At 35.2% G+C, this 19,193-nt stretch overlaps 1 protein-coding gene across 4 annotated transcripts in view; it reads right to left on the bottom strand.

Moving 5' to 3' along the window:
- The window catches only part of SYT14 (synaptotagmin 14), a 246,837-nt gene that overhangs the window by 161,968 nt on the left and 65,676 nt on the right, over positions 1–19,193 (bottom strand). For 2 of the 4 annotated variants that reach the window (XM_070497485.1, XM_070497487.1), the window contains exon 3: positions 5,736–5,900. In XM_070497485.1, the coding sequence (XP_070353586.1) occupies positions 5,736–5,900 (165 nt within the window). Of the gene's footprint in view, positions 1–2,670; positions 3,596–5,735; positions 5,947–19,193 lie in introns of those variants that run through there. The other 2 variants (XM_070497486.1, XM_070497484.1) reach the window with 2 other exon arrangements.

Below are 19,193 nucleotides of genomic sequence, written 5' to 3'. Positions count from 1 at the left end.
TTAGTGAATTGTGTTGCATTTAATAGCAAAAGAAAACAAAAATAAAATATAACCTAAATGTCCATCTTTGGGCCTTAAGTAAATTATGAACTATTTAAGCAATGATAATACTAAGTAATCAATAAAAATGAGGAGGCAAACTTACAAGTACTCACAGGGAAAGAATAACATCACATGACATCACATTAAGAGAAAAGAGAAGGTTATAAAATAGAAGGTATACTTCATTATCATTTAAAAATATAAACACACCTTCATGCAATACACACACAGACACACACACACACACATGCAGTATATGTTTATATGTACATACAAAAATGTCTGGAAGAATATTCACCAAACAATTACTATCTTTGAAAGGCGGAATTACTAGGAAAATTTTACTTAAATATACTTAAATTTCAAATCAATTTTTCAAGGGGTATAAATTTTATTTTATTTTTAAAAGTACTAGTTATATTACCATTTTTTTAAAGGTAAAAATTTTGAAACCGCACCATGTTGAGATTCATTTAAACCAAGATGCAACTTTCTTAGAATTACAAAACAACTCTAGTAGGATGAAGAGACCACAGCAGGTAGAATTTAATTCAGTCTAGATATTTTTCTCTTTATACTCAGTTGAGATCACCTGTACTAAAGGAATCACGGTTTGAAATTCAGGTGGAGAGACATAGGATAAATAATTTTAAATATGTAATAGAAGTTGAATGCTCAGCATTAGAAGTAAGGGAGCTTGGTTGTCAATAGTCTAAGTTCCACTTTTTAATTCAGTAAAGTAAAGCCATAAAAGGGTAAAATTATGACCAATATGATATTCTGCACTGCCTAACATGTAGTCACTAGCCACGTACAGCTATTTAAATTAAATTAATTAAAAATAACAAAATTTAAAATCTGGTTCCCCAGTGCTACTAGCCACATTTCAAGTGCTCATTAGCCACGTGTGGCTAGTGGTTACTATATGGAGCATACAGGTAGGCAAAACTTTCCCATCATCCCATTTGGATGGTGCCGAGATGATGGCAGATCTGTTCTAGAACCAGGCACTCCGATTCTCAGTTCAGAGCATTTGTGGGACACCATGGTGGTGGTCTTAAGGCAGCAGGAGAGCTCTGAGGAAGGTAATTAGAAATTCCATAGTCACACTCCACCTGTTACAAAATACTACCTGAGGTAGCCCTACATTCAGAAATGGAGAAGGAAAACTCCTCTTCCTCTTACTATACCTTATATGGTCTACGTCAGAACCTAGAATACAGGTACTAGTAATATTACAGTTCAGCTATCTGAGGGGATAATCTATGGGTCAAATGATTTTCAAAATGATTTTAGAACATAATACATTTAAGTTTAGTACTGACTATAACCTAGAATGCTCAGATATTTGGTTTCTTTAGGTATCAGCACGCTTCCTAGTGAAAACAAGTCAAAACAAAATTAAAAATTCTGCATTGCTACTTCTTAAGTATTCATTACTAGCATCCAACCTATTGTTATTTTCTGAATAAAATAACACAAACTATTCTACTTAATTTTATTTCTTTATTTTTGCTACTTCAAGAAACAAGGCTACCAAAACTAAACCAAGGCTAGCAAACCCCAGTGAATCTGACATTCAAAAAACTGCTAGAAGAATAGACTGCAAAATGGACCTATTTCCAAAACCTGGCATTCCTTTTTAATTAGCTCATTAAAAATCATTCATATAGTTGGTAAACAGCAGATCCCTATTATGTATGAAGTCGTGGCAAAAGTCAAAAAGTCTTCCTCATTTCTACTGCTATTCAGTTTTTTGTTATTTTATGAGAATCTAAAGAAAAATTCCAGATATACATTTTATAAACAAAAGCCAGTGTACTTCTGGCATTGTGATCAGATCAGCATTAATGAAATAACTAAGGTATTACCAGAAGTAACTACTAGCAGTATGAAGCAATTCTGTAACCAAAACCAAATAACTCTTGGTTAATTGTTTTGAAAATTGTCACAAATATTGTGGTTGAAAACTACAAATGCTGTACTTGGATCTTAATTCTACATAGAGACCTCATGAATAATAATAGCTTGTTCATGCATATTTGTCGTAAACATCGCAAGTCATATAAAATTCTTAATGTATGGCTAAATGAATAGACACATGTCCTGAAGCAAATTACTCAACAAAATAAAATCTATTGCTCTCAAGTAAAAATATAAAACATTTGACACAGATTCTTATCAGGAATGATGTGAAGAACAACACTGTGTAAAAGACTTAGGGGTTAGTTACAAAAAGACATAATTATTTAATTTCAACTATACACACCAAATAAATTCCAACTAAAGCATGCACACTTTTAAGAAAACCATGGAGTTTCTGGTTGCAAAATAAACGAAACATTAAGAAAAACACTAGGAAAAATTAGGGCCCTTAAAAATTGGCCAAATAACACAGGGACCAGTGGCAATATTAGCTTAGTGGTGAACAAATCACATGAATGTTCTTGAAGTGCTTATAAGAATAAACTGGAGGACTATAAAGACGTCTCCTAGTAAGAGGATTCAAGAAAGTCTTAAGTTAGATATACAGACGTAGAGGAAAGATCAGAAATTTGGATGATGCTTTCCTAATTTGAAAAATCAAGAAAAAATTTCATCACTCAAACTCACATTAGGAGACCTCACCTTTTTCTGGTATTATCTTAGAATATTTTTCATCCTTACTCTTTGCTTCTCCTTTCTTGGCAGAAGTGGCTTCATTTTTCTTTGTTTTTATGTCTCCCTTCATGTTGTAGTATTTTGTTGGATTTATTTGTTCTTTGATTTTTCCATGTAACTTATCTTTAGAATTAGTTGCTGGTGCTGGATGTGTATCTTCTTTCTCAATGGATTGCCGTATCATATGTCTATTGCTTGCCAAAATATCTTTTGGAGAATATTCATTTCCTGAACATTCATTCCCTTTGGATCCTTTACTTTTAACATGTTTCTCAGCTTTCTTTAAGTGATTTTCTTTCATTTCTCGCTCTCTTACCTCCTTCAAATCATTCTTACCATGATTGGAAATTCCTAATCCAATTTTTTTAGATCTGTCAGTACTTTCAAGATCTTGACAAGTAGATCCAGCCCTTGCATTCTGCTTGATAACTGATATCCTACCACCACTCATGTGGTCTTTCAAAGAATCACCAGCATTATCAGTTTCTTGATATTTTGATAGAGTCTGTTGCCTACCATTAATATGTTTAAATATTCTTTCTTCATTCATTCCTTGATCTTGCTCTCGTGAAACTGAAGCATTATAACAACTTACTTGATTTGCTCGGTGCTCTAAATTGGATTGTGTTTTCTGACAATTAGGGTTTTTGGAAACTTCTAGTAACACGGCATTTTCTGGTTTAGACATCTCTCCAGCTTCTACTGCTGCAGAGCTTTCCTCTTCTGGGCGAAAGCCATTGATCATACTTGTTACCTGTTCAGCAACTGAGTCAGTTAAAGCATAGCTGACTTCCCCAACAGCAGTGGTCAAATCTTCTACGGCATTACTGATTGTGTCTACCAGAGAGGACACTGAAGGTAGATTCTGCTGAAAATTTTTGAAAAATGCCATTTTCTAATTCCTTGTTCCTAAAAAGTGCAATAATGGGATTTTCTCTTCTCAAAATATCAACCACTTGTGAATTTGAATTTAATATTTACCTAAATGTTGCTACTCATCAGCTCAATATTAGTATTTCACATTGTGCCTTTTACTCTTTCTGTAAATGCATTATGCACTTGGAAGAAATATGTTGAAGCAAAGACTCTTCAGGAAAAAAAAAAATCAAACCACTTGGTTTAAATGTAATGACACTTTTTCCCATTCCATAGCTACCATAACAGCAGCAAGACCATATTTTCCCCTCAAATACTACTGATTTTTTATTCTATACCTGCAAGAAGAAGTATAAAAATGATTTTTACTAAGCACTTTTAATTTATGTATTAATAGTCTATGTAGGGGAACTATCCTACCTTACAAACAAACTATTAATATCACAAATTAAGAAAAACGTTAAGGGGAAAATATCTAAACAATTTTGCACAGAGGTTAGAATACGGGAGAGCAGAGGGTGAACATCTGAGTGGCTACTACATGCTAGGCATTGCGATTTACAAATTTTATCTTACTTGATCTTACAGTAACTCTAGGAGGTAAATATTATTATTCCTATTTAGTAAGTAAAAGAAAAACAAGGCTCAGAAAAATTAAGAAGGTCCCCGAGACCTTTCCAATGGATCCCAAGGTCAAACTATTTTTATAATAATAGTAAGGGAATATTTAACTTTTTCACTTTCATTTGCTCACAAATGAACACTGGCATTTTCCAGAGGCTACATGACAGAACAAATGCAGAAGCAGATCTGAGAATCTGGTTGTGTCTTTCTTTTATGCCAGTCATTAAAGAGATTTGCAAAATATGTAAAACAATGTTATTCTTCTCATGAAACTATTTTTTTTTGGTTTTAGAAAATATATGCTTTTTTAAAATTAAAAAATGTGATTTATATTAACAGGCTTACTGTTGGTTTTCAAAAAATAAATTGATAAACAATATTTTAAAATTTTAATTTCTAATATGGTACATATCAATAGCTATAACTCACATAAACAAAAGCTCTTCGGGTTCCCCAACCATTTTTAAGAGTGTAAGGGGTCATTAGACCAAAGAAAAACCACAAATGCTGAACCAGAGAATTACTGAAGGCTGCTAAAGAGATATCTTTAACCAGTTCATTCTACACAAAAGACCAAAAAGTGGGGCTGAAGTACAAGAAACATTAAACTTAATCAAATAAAAAACCACACAAAGTACTATCGTTTCCCAATGCAAAAGTCACAGATGTAATTCAACAATGAATAGATTTTTATAAACAATGAGGATATCACTTCTTAAGTTATCAGAAGTAAGAGAAAGACATCTCTCCAACACATGTACATAGACAAGAAAAGCAAGGAGTCTCTGCTCTTGTTCCTCAAAATAATTCTAAATTAACACCTAGCGTTTATAATTCTCAGCTTGCTCCTGCCAGCATTTATATAAGCCGGTCTTTGGAAGTAGCAAATAAAAAACTCTTATAATAATTTAACAAAATAACTCCAAGGAAAATTTCCCCATAAGAGAAAGAACAGTATCACAGCCCTCATCTTTCCTAGTATCCAGTAATAATAAGTGATATAATGCCTACAGTACCAAGGGAGGGAGAGGAACACTCATTTTTATAACCAGACTATAGCTATACACTCAGTTACTAGCGGGGAAAAAACACCTTCTCCAAACAATGAAATTATCCATCAGGTGAGAATTCAACAGCAGGTAAAGAAGAAGGGTGAATACTTTCAAAAGCCTTCCAGGGACACTTAAAGAAAGGCCTCGAGAGAGCTATCTGGACAACGGATTTAAGCTATATAAAGCAACAAGATACTTCCTTCCTAAAACATATCTGCTTATACGACAGGCTCAAAAGCATGCCTTATATATGAAAAAGAAAAAGAAAAATGTCATTCTGTGACAGTATACAATTCATCTTTATGCAATTTATTAGCAATTCATGGGCAACAGAAAGAAAATTGAACATAGTTTACTTAGATCTTTTACTCTCATAGAATAGTGGCTCAACTGTTAGTTTACAATGTCAAAACCATTTAAAAAAATAATAGAATAGAACAGTACAGATAAAAAGAATAAGATAAGCAGTATGATACTTACAAATTTTATCTTGTGAATTCTTCCTTGTACTGTATCCTGAACCAAGATCTGGAAACCCGCCAACATTTTCAAAACAGAACTTCTTATTAATATAGAGAAAAAGGAGCAGCATCAAGATAATAAACACCCCAACAGCTGACAAAAATCCAACTGCCTCTGGAGATACTGGAGAAAAAAAAGTCACAGCTGTAAGCATTTATTCTTCTTTAAGCTACAAATAAGAAGGAAACCCAAATACATACGTTAGATTATTGCCTTATTTGAATTATATTTCTAAATTGGCATAGTTTACAACAGTTTCATTTACAAGAAAAACAAACTGCATGGTTTAATGAGTTGTTCAATTCATTCAACAGTATTTATTCAAATCTTCTAAAAGTTTCCCTATAAACTAGATTGAAACAATCTTAAAAAAAAGAAGTCTACAAAATAAGATGGTTATACGTTTAGTCCATTGAAGAGTACTACAAAAACTTGAATACAAGAATTAGAAAAAATTATTTCCCATGCACAGGTATATTACTTAAACATATTTGTGAGAACGTACATTGTTATTCTTACCTCTAAAAGCTTCAATGGCCCTTTTTCATTAAATAAACTCTGGCCGTCTTAACCTGGCATTCAAAGCTCCAGCCTCTTTTCCGTATTACACTCCAATCAAATGGTTCCACTCATTGTCTCAGAACCATCTGTATGCATTACTACACACCTTGTTTTTGTTCATCCTCATCCCCTTGCTTGGAATGACCAAGTCTCCTTTCTACCATATCCCACTCATTCACTAAACCAACAGACATTTTTGGTGCAGGAGCTATACACCAGGTATTATCATACACAGTTCCTGTCTTCCATAACAGTCTGGGGAAGGCATTTACAATGTGGTGTAATAAAGGCTATGACTGGGGAAGAACAGGCTTTATGAGATTCATAGAAACAATCATAGCGTTGAAGGATCAAATAAGCTTTTCTGAAAGTTATGGCCTCTATGATTATATTTTAAGAATTAGTAAGAATTAGCTGAATTCACACTATTTCAGGCAGAAGAAAGCACATGTGCAAAAGTCTAGAGACAGATCGCCATATATTCCAGAAACTCAATGAAACTTTGTTATGATGAACCACCAGATTCTCAAAAGAATCTGATCTCAAGGGAATACATGAAATCATCTACGGAGATTTTGTAGAGTGAGAATAGAGAAAATCTTCTCAACTTCTCCAATCCTCAGCAATCTCTCTGTCCTGTCAATGTTTGCATTATTTGTCACTATGTCAGTCATTTGGAGTTAAACAGGAACTACATTTTTGTATCCCCGGTGTCTTACATATAATACTCAAGTACTAGTTGAGAATGAATCCTAAACCGCAAATATCCTCTACAATCTACAACCTACTCTTTCTTCCTCCACCTCAAGCAGCAACTAAAATATCTCCTCCAAGATTTTTTCTTTAATCCGAAGAGCCATGGCAATCAGCATCTAATTCACTTGTGTGAAATTAAGTCACCAACCAGCCAATGATGAGAGCTTTAATCTTCCACCTTTTCATTACTTGGGAAAGCCAGGCATCCCATGTGTAGAAGTGATGACATAATAGTCTATTCAAAGGTGGGTCAACAGTATCGTGGTAGAGGAAGGAGCAGAGAGTGATACTGTAAGGGAGGGGCAATGAGAGTGAGGCGGGAGGTGGCAGGAATGGTTGAAGTGCTATCTGGCTATCAAGCTGGTCCTGAGGAACAGATCCTGCTACTCAAACCAGGAAGTTACACCCAGACATAAGCCCTGCCTGTCTCATTCTCAGGATGGAGAATAGTCAGGAAAGAGAACGATATTTTAATAAAAGAATCTAAGACGTATGACATAAAAACAGTGCTGTGAATCAAGCCTGAAGGATGAGTTAAAAATGAAAACAGAAGAATTATGATCAGCATTTCTAATAGCTAGGAAGGGCAGAAGCAGGACAGAATCTGGTATGAAGAGGCAAAATGCTCAATAGACTTATATTCAGTATTTCACTCTAAATAGCAAATATGTATAGGAGCTCCCCTTTTAGCCCAGGCCCAAAACACACTTGGCAACTTGATGTCTTAAGTGAACACGCGGGGTTAGATAATAAGCAGTCTGAAAATTTCCCATCTCTTAGAAGACTATATGAGAGAGAAGATATCGCTCACCTCACTTAAGAAAGGTAGTTATTGCTAATAAAATAGCAACAAACAGATATGGCCTATATTATGTGCTATTCACTGTTTTACATACTTGATATATATTAACTCCTTTAAGCTTCACAATTATCCTATTATCACCTCCATTATAAAGTGAGATATGGAGATATTACACTATGTGCCCAGCTAGCAAGCAGAAGATCAGGATTCAGACCCTGTCTGACTCCATCTGTGTTTTTAACTAGTGCTCACACTGCTTTTCCTGTTTTCCTTCTCTCCTTCTCTTCTTGCCTCTTCCTATACCTTGCCTCAATCTTTATTTCTGTGTTCCTCTTTCATCTTCTTCCTTCCCATTTTAAAATTTAAGCCAGGGGAAAGGACAACTATAGGGCCAGCCCGGGGGCACAGCAGTTAAGTTCGCATGGTCTGCTTCAGCGGCCCAGGGTTTGCCGGTTTTGATCCCGGGTGCGGACCTATGCACCACTTGTCAAGCAATACTGTGGCAGGCATACCACCTATAAAGTAGAGGAAGATGGGCACAGATGTTAGCTCAGGGCCAGTCTTCCTCAAAAAAAAAAAAAGAACTATATAAATAAGTATAATACAGTAAGTAGTATAATAGACATACGACTATAAAGTATTACTGGAACACAAAAGAGAAATACTATCTGGGGAAGTTACAAACTCTTCAGAAAGGAGATGACACTTGAGGGCATGTAAGATTAATAGAAACTATTAAACAGTAAAAGGGCAGATGAAAGAGCATGGTCTAAGACACAGAAACAATGTGCACGGCATTCTAGAAGCACTAATTGGCAACAGTCGTGGCTGTCTTATTTACTTCTGTATCCTCAAAGCAGCCATCACAATGCCATGTAGTTGACATAATATAAACCTTTGTAAATGAATGAATGAATGAATGAATGAGTGTTCAGGAAAGATCAAGAACATACCAAAGGAGCTGTGACTGGAGATGAAAGCAAGGTCCAAACCATCAAAGAACCTTCAAAACCATCCTAAAGATTTTGTACGTGTCGAACCATATTGCTACAAACAATGAGAAAACTGGAATGTAGTAGGGAGTAAATGGTGACAAACTACGAGGAGCTCTTAAACTAGGCAGCAGCAGTGGTGGCAGAGAAGAGGAGTGAATTTGTTGAAGGAAAATTGCTAACAGATTAGATCCTCATCAACAGGATGAAGATAAAGAGAAGCTGAAGATAATTCTCACGTTTCCAGCTTGAGTGAATGGGTAAATAGTAACGTCATTAACCAAAATGGAAAAATATGAGGAAAGGCATATGGTTTAGGGTATGGGGGCTAAGAGAGAAGTAGAAGGAGAGAGATAATGAGTTTAGTTTTTGTGTTCTTACATTAGGACAGTCAGCAGACGTGTCAGTGTGGATGCCTCGTCAAGAGAGGGAAGTGTTAGTGTGGTGCTCTGATGAAGGTCAGGTCAGCTATAAAAGATTTGGGAGTTTTTCCTTTTGCTTATCCTATTCCATGTGAAAGACTTCACTGACAATACAAACCAAACTGGCAAATCTGGTAAATCTCCTACCTTTACAAATTCTTAGATAAATATACACTGTGAATTTAGATAAATTTTTTAAAAAGATCTTTCGCCACCAGGAAAAGGTGAAGGATGCCTGATGTAAATATACTACTCATACAACTCCCTTCTATCCATCGCCTGACTAAATGTCCATTTTCTACATTCACTGAAAATACTTTATGTATTTAAAATTTTAAAATGGTAATATGGTTGAAAGCAAGAAATAAATAACATTATTTTCTAATATAAAATATTTAAAAGGTTCAGACTTCTATTTTTCATCCTTATCTCAGAATTAACATGACGTATATTATTTGAAATGATGTGATAACTAGAAGTTGGCCAGAGTTCTAAGTACAAAAACATTTGCTCAATCTCACCTATGCATAAAACTACAATAGAAAAATCCACTGAAATTAACCTAAAGACATAAATGTCATACACCACCAAAAAATTAAATTACACTAACTCAGATCTCACTAACACAAAATATATTTTCATTGAGTATAAGACAAAATTTACTCCTAAAATCTTATTTACACTATGAATCTGCTTATAAAACCATTCTGCATACATATGTCTTAGGTTATGGTTAATTTATCTATACATAAACCTACTCTTTTCCAACATTCTAGATCATCCACTGTAGCCAAGTAAATGCTATTTAAAAATGCATATTACCTCTTAAGGAGAACTTTCAAAATCTCTTTAACAGCACACAGTTAACTAAATTTAGGTTAATATTATACATTTGAAGAATTAAATTTGCTGAATCAAATTTGAGTTAGTCAGTAACTCAAAATTCACTAATGCACTATTTTCCCATAATGCAAATTTGTAAAATTTTAATATGGTAAACAATAAAACCAAGACCAACTAATAACAAAATTAACAATATCAACACTTAACGAGTCCCTATAATTTGCTAGGGGCTGTTTTAAATGCACTACAAGCATTATCTAATGAATCCTTACTACAACCCAGGTTCACAGATACGAGTGTTGAGGCTGAGAAAGAGCACGTAGAATCCTCAAGATCTTAAAATTATTATTGAGTGACAGAATCTTGATTTGAATAAAGGCACACTGACTCCTGCACTCAAAATATTAAACACTCATCTCCATTGCTTCCTATTTGCCAGGCACTGTTGTAATCTGTAATCTCTTTCATTTTAAAATTCAATGCTCAAAACAACTTTAGGATAGGTAAGAACTACACAGTATCTTAGTCTTTAGATTAGTAAACTGAGGCCCAGAGAGTAATTAACTTGTCCAAGGTCATAAATCTAGGAAATGGTAGAACCTGGATTTGAACCCAGACATTCTGACTCCAGAGCCCATGGTCTTAAACACCAATCAACACTGCTTCCTTATATGCCAATCTGCAATATAAAAAATAAGGAAAAGCCACATCATCAAGATAACATAGCTTACAACATATGAGAAACTATTTTATAGTTTAGTTTCTAAAAATGTTAAAAATACCACTGATTTCAGCTTTCTCAAAATAAATATATGAGGTAAAATATGGAATCATAGTATTTCCTATTCAAGATACTTTTGAAAACATTCTAAAATTAATTTTAGAACTATGCTGTAAACTAAAAGGAATGGTACCATCCTTACATTATATGCCATATTTGAAAAGTTAATAAAAATTTAAATACTAAAAGTATTCTATGAATAAGCTTGATATTCATTAGCAATGCTCAATAAAAACATAAATAAGGTCTCTGCGAGCTCTACGATCCTATGAAGAATCTAAGGACTATACTGCAAAGTAAAAAAGTACAAGAAATAATATCTCACCAGAAAATACAGGAAGGTTAGCTTGTCCAAGATTAATGATTATTTATGTTAGATATACTGAACTGGTTTTAGAAGTTATCTTCATTCTATATTTAGAAATGAATATATGTATTTACAAAAATCCACTTTTTAAAAATACCACTTTTGTCAATATTCAAGCTTCAATAATAGTGGTAAAATTGCTTTTACTTTCTATAGATAAATTGGTCATAGAAAGAAAACGATAAAATTCTAGTCTTATCAAGTAAAAGCAAGAGCAAATCCATTTGGAAAGTACTGAAAGTATTTTCACGTTGAAAGTATTGCAGAATTTACTTAAATTCTACTTTCCATTTTGTCACAAAAGGACATTTTCTATGTAAAGTTTATGAGAAAAATACTAGGATATACATAAAAATAAATATAAGAAAGATATTTATTAAGTTAATATTTTCAATATTAACTTATTTGTACAATACTCTTCTCTAAATAAAATTTATTTATATCAAAACAAATTAATTATAAATTATAAAATAAATTTTACAAAACTTTTCTATCCATTATGTTTTAAATGCAAAATTAAACAAAAAGCACCTATGCATCTTATAATTCTTTAAAAAAAAAAGAATAAAAAGAAACAACTTACAATTTGCATGATAAGGTCTGTAGTGCTGATTTGCTCTGCTGGCCAGGAAACACTAGTCCTCTAAGTACATGTCATGGAGACTTTAATAATTCATTTAATAGATGCAATTCCATCTCTTAACCAAAATGTGAACTATAGAAGAAGCCAACTTTCATTTTAAAAGGAATATTTGCTTTCTATTTAATAAGCTCTAAATATTTTTTTCAATATTCTAATGAAAGAATTTCACAATTTGTTTGCTCTGGTTTGGACATACAGACAGAATCTACCAGTGATTCCAAGAAACAATGTAGGAAGATAAAAGATTAATTGGATATGTTTAAATTTCCATTTGTAACATCTTAAGTTACTTCCACAAATAAATCTCCCTTCAAATTTTTATATTATGATATAAACAATGCAAAACTGGGAAGACAACATATAAATCCAAGAAAGGAAGATAATAACACATAACTATTAACTCCAGATTTTATACAAAACAATTAGTAAAAAAAGCTTTACTCATAGTGATGTAATTGACTACTGAGTAACCTAAAGGGACAACAAAGGGGAAGGCACAGATGGCAGTGATGTGGGACACTAAGGCCTTAGAAATAACACTGCCCTGGGACAAAGTAACCTGACACAGTTGATAAAATAGATGCTACCCAACTTGTTTCAAATGCCAAACCATCAACAGATTGAACCGATATTTCCTATAAGTACTATGCAATAAATTGAAATTTCATTTAAATATCATAACAGCAATGAAAAATCCTAAATCTTAGGGGAAAAACCCATTTACTAAGTATGAAACACCAAATACATAATATATTTAAACCTTATGCTTAATACTAAGACTTGATAATAAAATACTTAATATACTTATTTAATACAAAAGCTCTGTCAAACATCCTCTGGGAGAGATTTTTCTTCAATGACAAGTCTTGATTGAGGCTTCAAAATTACAATTTCAATGAAGTTTAGACGAAAAAAAAACTTACTTTCCTGGTACATCCCCCTATAGCAAAGCATAGCCATTCTTTTGAACAACAAATTAGGGTTAACTGCCTGAAATGTTTTCACTGCCTATTCAATTTGTATGAATTTCTCCAAAATTATCTGAATGATAAATGGTACAGACTATAGATAAGGCCACTTCTTCCTCTCCTTTACTTTTTTCAATGATTCTTTGCTCTTCCTTTTAGTAAGATCTTTATTGAGCTACTGTAAGTTAGATTTTGAAAATCCAACGACTGCAGGAGAATCTTCTAGTTAAAGCCAATTTGTGATGTCAAAAACCGTTTCAGGTATGCTTACTTCAGGCTTTAATTCTAAACCATCAAATTCTGACAAATACAAACCAGTTTCTTTCAAATCTTTTAGAGAGACACCACCTTCCTCCTATATTTTATTATGTCAACTAGTTCTTTTCTTTTCTAATTTTTTGGTTTTATATATTTTTTCCAGCTCTACCAAGGTATAGTTGACAGTTGAAAATGGTATACATTTAAGGTACACCTGATGATTTGATATATGTGTACACTGAAATAATCGCCACAACCATGCTAATCAACACATCCATCACTTCACAGTTATCTTTTTGGCATGAGGTGAGAATACAAGATCTATTCTTAGCAAATGTCAAGTATACAATACAGTATCATTAATTTCAGTCACATCGTTGTGCATTAGATCTCCAGAAGTGATTTATCTTCTACAAATGAAATTTTGTACCCCTCAACCAACATTTTCCCATTTCCCCCTCCCCCCTGGCAACCACCATTCTACTCTCTGCTTCCATGAGTTTCTGTTTTAGGTTGTACATATGAGTGGGGTCATGCAGTATTTGCCTTTCTGCATCTGGCTTATTTTACTTAGCATATGTCCTCCAGGTTCATCTATAATGTTGCAAACGACAGGATTTCTTTCTTTGTTAAGGGTGAAAAATATTTCGTTGTATAAATACACCACATTTTATTTATCCATTCATCTGTTGACACTGAAGGACATTTAGGTTGTTTCCATATCTTGGCAACTGTAAATAATGCTGACATAAACATGGAAGTGCAGGTGTCTCTTAGAGACTTTAGTTTCACTTCCTTTGGATACACACCCAGAAGCGAGATTGCTGAATCATAAGGGGGTTCTATTTTTAATTTTTTGAGAACCCCTCACACTGTCTTCCATAATGGCTGTACTAATTTACATTGCCACTAACAGTACCACAAAAGTTCCTTTTTCTCCACATCCTCCCCAATGCATTTCTGTCTTTCTGAAAAAGGCCATTCTAACAGGTGTGAAGTGATATCTTGTTGTGGCTTTCATTTGCATTTTCTGGATGATTAGTGAAGTTGAGCACCTTTTCACATACCCGTTCCTTGGCCATTCATATGTCTTCTTTCGAGAAATGTCTATTCAATCCTTCCTCCATCTCTGAAGAGGGTCTTTTCTTTTTTTGCTATTGAGTTTCTTATATATTTTAGCTACTAACCTCTTATTAGATATATGGTTTGCAAATTTTTTCCCCCATTCCATAGGTTGCCTTTTCATTTTGTTGATGGTTTCCTTTGCTATGCAGAAGCTTTTTTGTTTAATGCAATCCCACTTGTCTATTTTTGTTTTCACTGCCTGTGCTTTTGGTGTCATATCCAAAAAGTCATCTCCCAGCCAATGACAAAAAGCTTTTCCCCTTAGCTTCCCCTAGTAGTTTTACAGTGTCAGGTCTACATTTAAGTCTTTAATTCATTTTGAGTTGATTTTGGTACATGGTGTGAGATAAGGGCCCAGTTTCGTTCTTCTGTGGCTCTGCAGACTGAAGAGACTATTTTTTCTCCACTGCATGTTCTTGGCACCCTGTTGAAGATGTTGACTATAGATGCATGGATTTATTTCTGGGCTCTCTATTCTTCCCACTGGTCTATACGTCTTTTCTTCTACCAGTACTACACTGTTTTGCTTACTGCAGCTTTACAATGTATGTTCAAATGAGGAAGTGCGATGTTTCCAGCTTTGTTCTTCTGGCTCAAATTGCTTTGGCTACTTGGGGTCTTTTTGTGATTCCATACAAATTTTAGGATTGATTTTCCTATTTCTGTAAAGAATACCATCAGGATTATGATAGAGATTGCACTGAATCTGTAGGTCACTTTGGGTAGTATGGACATTTTAACAGTATTAATTCTTCTAATTCATGAACACAGGATATATTTACATTTATCTGTGTCTTTAATTTCCTTCATCAATGTTCCATTTTCAGTGTCCAAGTCTTTCAGCTCTTTGGTTGTTTATTCCTAAGTATTTTATTCTTTTTGTTACTATCATGAATAGGATTCTCTTCTTAATTTCCTTTTTGATACTTCATCGCTTGTGTACAGAAACACAACTGATTTTCGTATGTTGACTTCGTATCCTGCAACTTACTGAACTCACTTATTAGTTCTAACAGTTTTTTGTTGTTGTTGAGTCTTTAGAGTCTTCTACATATATGATTATGATCCTGTCATTTTCAAACAGAGATCATTTTACTTCTTCCTTTCCGATTTGAATGCCTTTTATTTTTCTTGTCTAATTTCTTTGGCTAGGGCTTCCACTACTATGCTGAAAAGAAGTGGTGAGGTCAGGAATTCTTCCCTTGTACCTTGTACTGGATCTTAGCAGGAAAGCTTTCAGTTTTGCCCCACTGATTATGATGTTAGCTATGGGCTTTTCAAATATGGCCTTCATTATGTTGAGGTAAATTCCTCCTATACCTATTTTGTTGAGAATTTTAATCACAAATGGATACTTTGTTAAATGCTTTTTCTGCATCTATTGAGATGATAATGTGGGTTTTTCCTTCCATTTTATTTATTTATTGTATTACAATAGTTAATTTGCATATGTTAAATGATCCTTGCATGCTGGGGATAAATCCGACTTGGTGATGGTGTAGAATCCTTTTAACATGCTGTTGAGTTCAGTTTGCTAGTATTTTATTGAGGATTTTTTTTAATTTTATTCATCAGGGATACTATCCTACAGTTTTCTTTTCCTTTTTTAAAAAAATTTTTGTAATTTTTTTTTTTTTGGTGAGGAAGATCAGCCCTGAGCTAACATCTGTTGCCAATCCTCCTCTTTTTGCTTAAGGAAGATTGTCCCTGAGCTAACATCTGTGCCAATCTTCCTCTATTTTGTATGTAGGATGCCACCACAGCATGGCTTGATGAGCTGTGTGTAGGTGTGCACTCTGGATCTGAACTCGTGAACCCTGGGCCACTGAAGCAGAGCATGCAAATTTAACCACTATGCCACTGGGCTGGTCCCTGTAGTTTTCTTTTCTTGAAGTGTCTTTGTCTGGTTTGGTACTAGGGGGATGCTGGTCTCACGAAATGAGTATTTAAGAATGATTGGTATTAATTCTTTGAATTTTTGGTAGAATTCACCCATGAAGCCATCTCATCTTGGGCTTTCCTTTGTTGGGAGGTTTTTGATTACTGAGTCAATCTCCTTATTTGTTGTTGTTATGTGATCTATTTTGGAGAATGTTCTGTGTACACTTGCAAAGAACGTGATTATTCTGCTGTTGGACAGTGTGTTCGTATATGTCTGTTAGGTCCATTTGGTCTATAGTTACAGTGTTGTTCAAGTCAGCTGTTTATTGATTTTCTGTCTGGATGTTCTACTCATTATTGTAAGTGGGGTACTGAGTCTCCTAATATTATTGTATTGCTCTCAATTTATAACTTCAGATCTGTCATTATTTATATATTTAGGTGCTCTGATGTTAGGTGAGTATATATTTATAATGATTATTTCTTTCTGTTGAACTGGCACTTTTCTCACTATAAAATGACATTTGTGTCAAGACAGTTTTAGACTTAAAGTCTGTTCTGTCTGATATAAGTATAGCCACCCCTGCTTTCTCTTGGTTACCATTTGCATGAAATATCTTTTTCTATCTCTCCACCTTCAGCCTAAGTGTGTCTTTAAATCTAAAGCAAGTGCTCTTGTCAACAGCATATTACTGGATCTTGGGGTTTTTTTGTTTTTTTTTTTAATCCATTCAGCCACTTTATGTCTTTTTTTTTTGTTTTGCAGAAGATTAGCCCTGAGCTAACATCTGCTGCCAATCCTCCTCTCTTCTTTTGCTGAGGAAGAGTGGCCCTGAGCTAACATCTATGCCCATCTTCCTCTCCTTTATATGTGGGAGCCTGCCACAGCATGGCTTGATAAGTGCTGCGTTAAGTCCACACCAGGGATCTGAACCGGCAAACCTCGGGCCGCCGAAGTGGAGCATGCAAACTTAACTGGTGCACCACCAGGCCAGCCCCACAGTTATGTCTTCTGACTGGTGAGTTTAATCCATTTACATTTAAAGTAATTACTGATAGGTGAGGACTTACTATTGCCATTTTGTTAGCAGTTTTCCATCTGTCATGCAGATGGTTTTGTCTCTCTCTTCCTCTCTTGCTGTCTCCCTTTGTTATCTGATAGTTTTTTTTGTAGCAATTTGCTTTTTCTCCTTTTTTTTTTTTTCTTAAAGATTTTATTTTTTCCTTTTTCTCCCCAAAGCCCCCCTGAACATAGTTGTATATTCTTCGTTGTGGGTCCTTCTAGTTGTGGCATGTGAGACGCTGCCTCAGCGTGGTTTGATGAGCAGTGCCATGTCCGCGCCCAGGATTTGAACCAACGAAACACTGGGCCGCCTGCAGCGGAGCGCGTGAACTTAACCACTCGGCCATAGGGCCAGCCCCTGCTTTTTCTCCTTTTCATCTTTTGTCTATCTATTACAGGTTTTATCTTTGTTGTTATCTTGAGCCTTGCATAAAATATCTTGTAATTATAATCATCTATTTTAAGTTGATAACTTTGCATATAAAAACTCTACAATTTTACTTTTTACTCAACTCTCCCTTTGTGTTCTTGTAGTCAGAGTTTGCTTTTTATATTGTTCCCTTGATGGTGTCCCATAAATCCCATAAGCTTTCTTCACTATTTTCCATTCTTTCTTCTTTTATGTCTGGATAATTTAAAATGCTGCTGGGGTCTTCCTGCTGTCTTTTTCCCTAGTGGAGGGCAGTTGTGGCTGAGGGTATCTTTCTTGGCACTAAGGTACACATGAGCACAGCAGTGGTACCAGTGTCAAGGATGGGGGTATGCCAGACACATGCATGGCAGCACCAGTGTTTGGGGTGCAGACACATGCAAATCAGCTGTGGCATCAGTGTCCAGGTGCATGTTAAACAGCTGTGGAGCAGACCTAGGGCACGGACACAGTGGTCCTGGGACAGGACCGGGGGAGAATACGGTGGCTCCAGCCTGGGAGTGGGAAGGAGCAAAGCGGTGGCTCCAGCCCCCAGGTGGGGATGCTGCAATGGCTCTATTCCTGGGGGATGCAGTGGTGGCCACTCCAAGGGGACTCAGTGGGCTGGATTCCAGGCAGCTGAGGTCAGTGTTGGTAAAGACTGAGGAGGTCCTTGGTGGCAAAAGCTGTAGGTGTCCACAGCAGTGGTGAGGGCCGCTGGGTTCCTCGATGGCAGTGGCAAAAGCAGCTGGGAGTCTTACTGCTCTTTCTGCGCCCTGAGTGGAGGTCATGGCTGAAGGGATCCCTCTTGGTGTCAAGCTGTACTGGACTTGGGACTAAGGCAACACAGGTAATGCTGCTTCTGCTTTTCTGTGCAGCCATTCTCAGTTTTGGGCTCCACTGAACTGCTGCAGCTTCTTCAGTGTACTCCAGAGGGGTCCAGAGCTATTTTCATGGGCAGTTAGTTGTTTAATCATTGATGTGTCGGGGGACAACTGTTGGGACCTCCTAATCTGTCATCTTGTTGACATCACTCTAACTACTTCTCTTCCCAAAGTGATTAAAACATCCTTTGCTCACCCTAAAAACATCTTTCTTTCCCCAAACTTGATCCATTTTGAGGAGACACAGTCTTTACTGAAAATACTGCACAGTTCAAGGAATATGAATTTACTGTGTCTGAATACATACGTACATAATCAAAAGTCCATCTACCCTAACAGCATACCACATTTTCTTATTACCATTGAACAGGCCCAACATACTTTAGCTAGTGGTGATAAGAGCTCAACACATTGCGTTCTTACTTCAATACAACAATTTGAAAGTTCAGGACTATTTACTTGAATTCTCAATACATACTGAATAAAAATGTGGGGCTACATTTGCAAAGTAATGTCTTTCTACCTATTCTGTTGATCTTAAATATATATCAGATATAATGAAAGCAAATATATTTTAAATTAAAAAAAAATTACTCTAAAAGCTTTGCAAGAGAACTCTAACACATTCCCTCTAACCCCCGCTGCAGGGAGAGTTACTGAA

Source organism: Equus asinus, chromosome 25 (assembly GCF_041296235.1).
Source record: "Equus asinus isolate D_3611 breed Donkey chromosome 25, EquAss-T2T_v2, whole genome shotgun sequence".
Classification (NCBI taxonomy): domain Eukaryota; kingdom Metazoa; phylum Chordata; class Mammalia; order Perissodactyla; family Equidae; genus Equus; species Equus asinus.
This window is presented reverse-complemented; position numbering and strand designations above follow the sequence as displayed.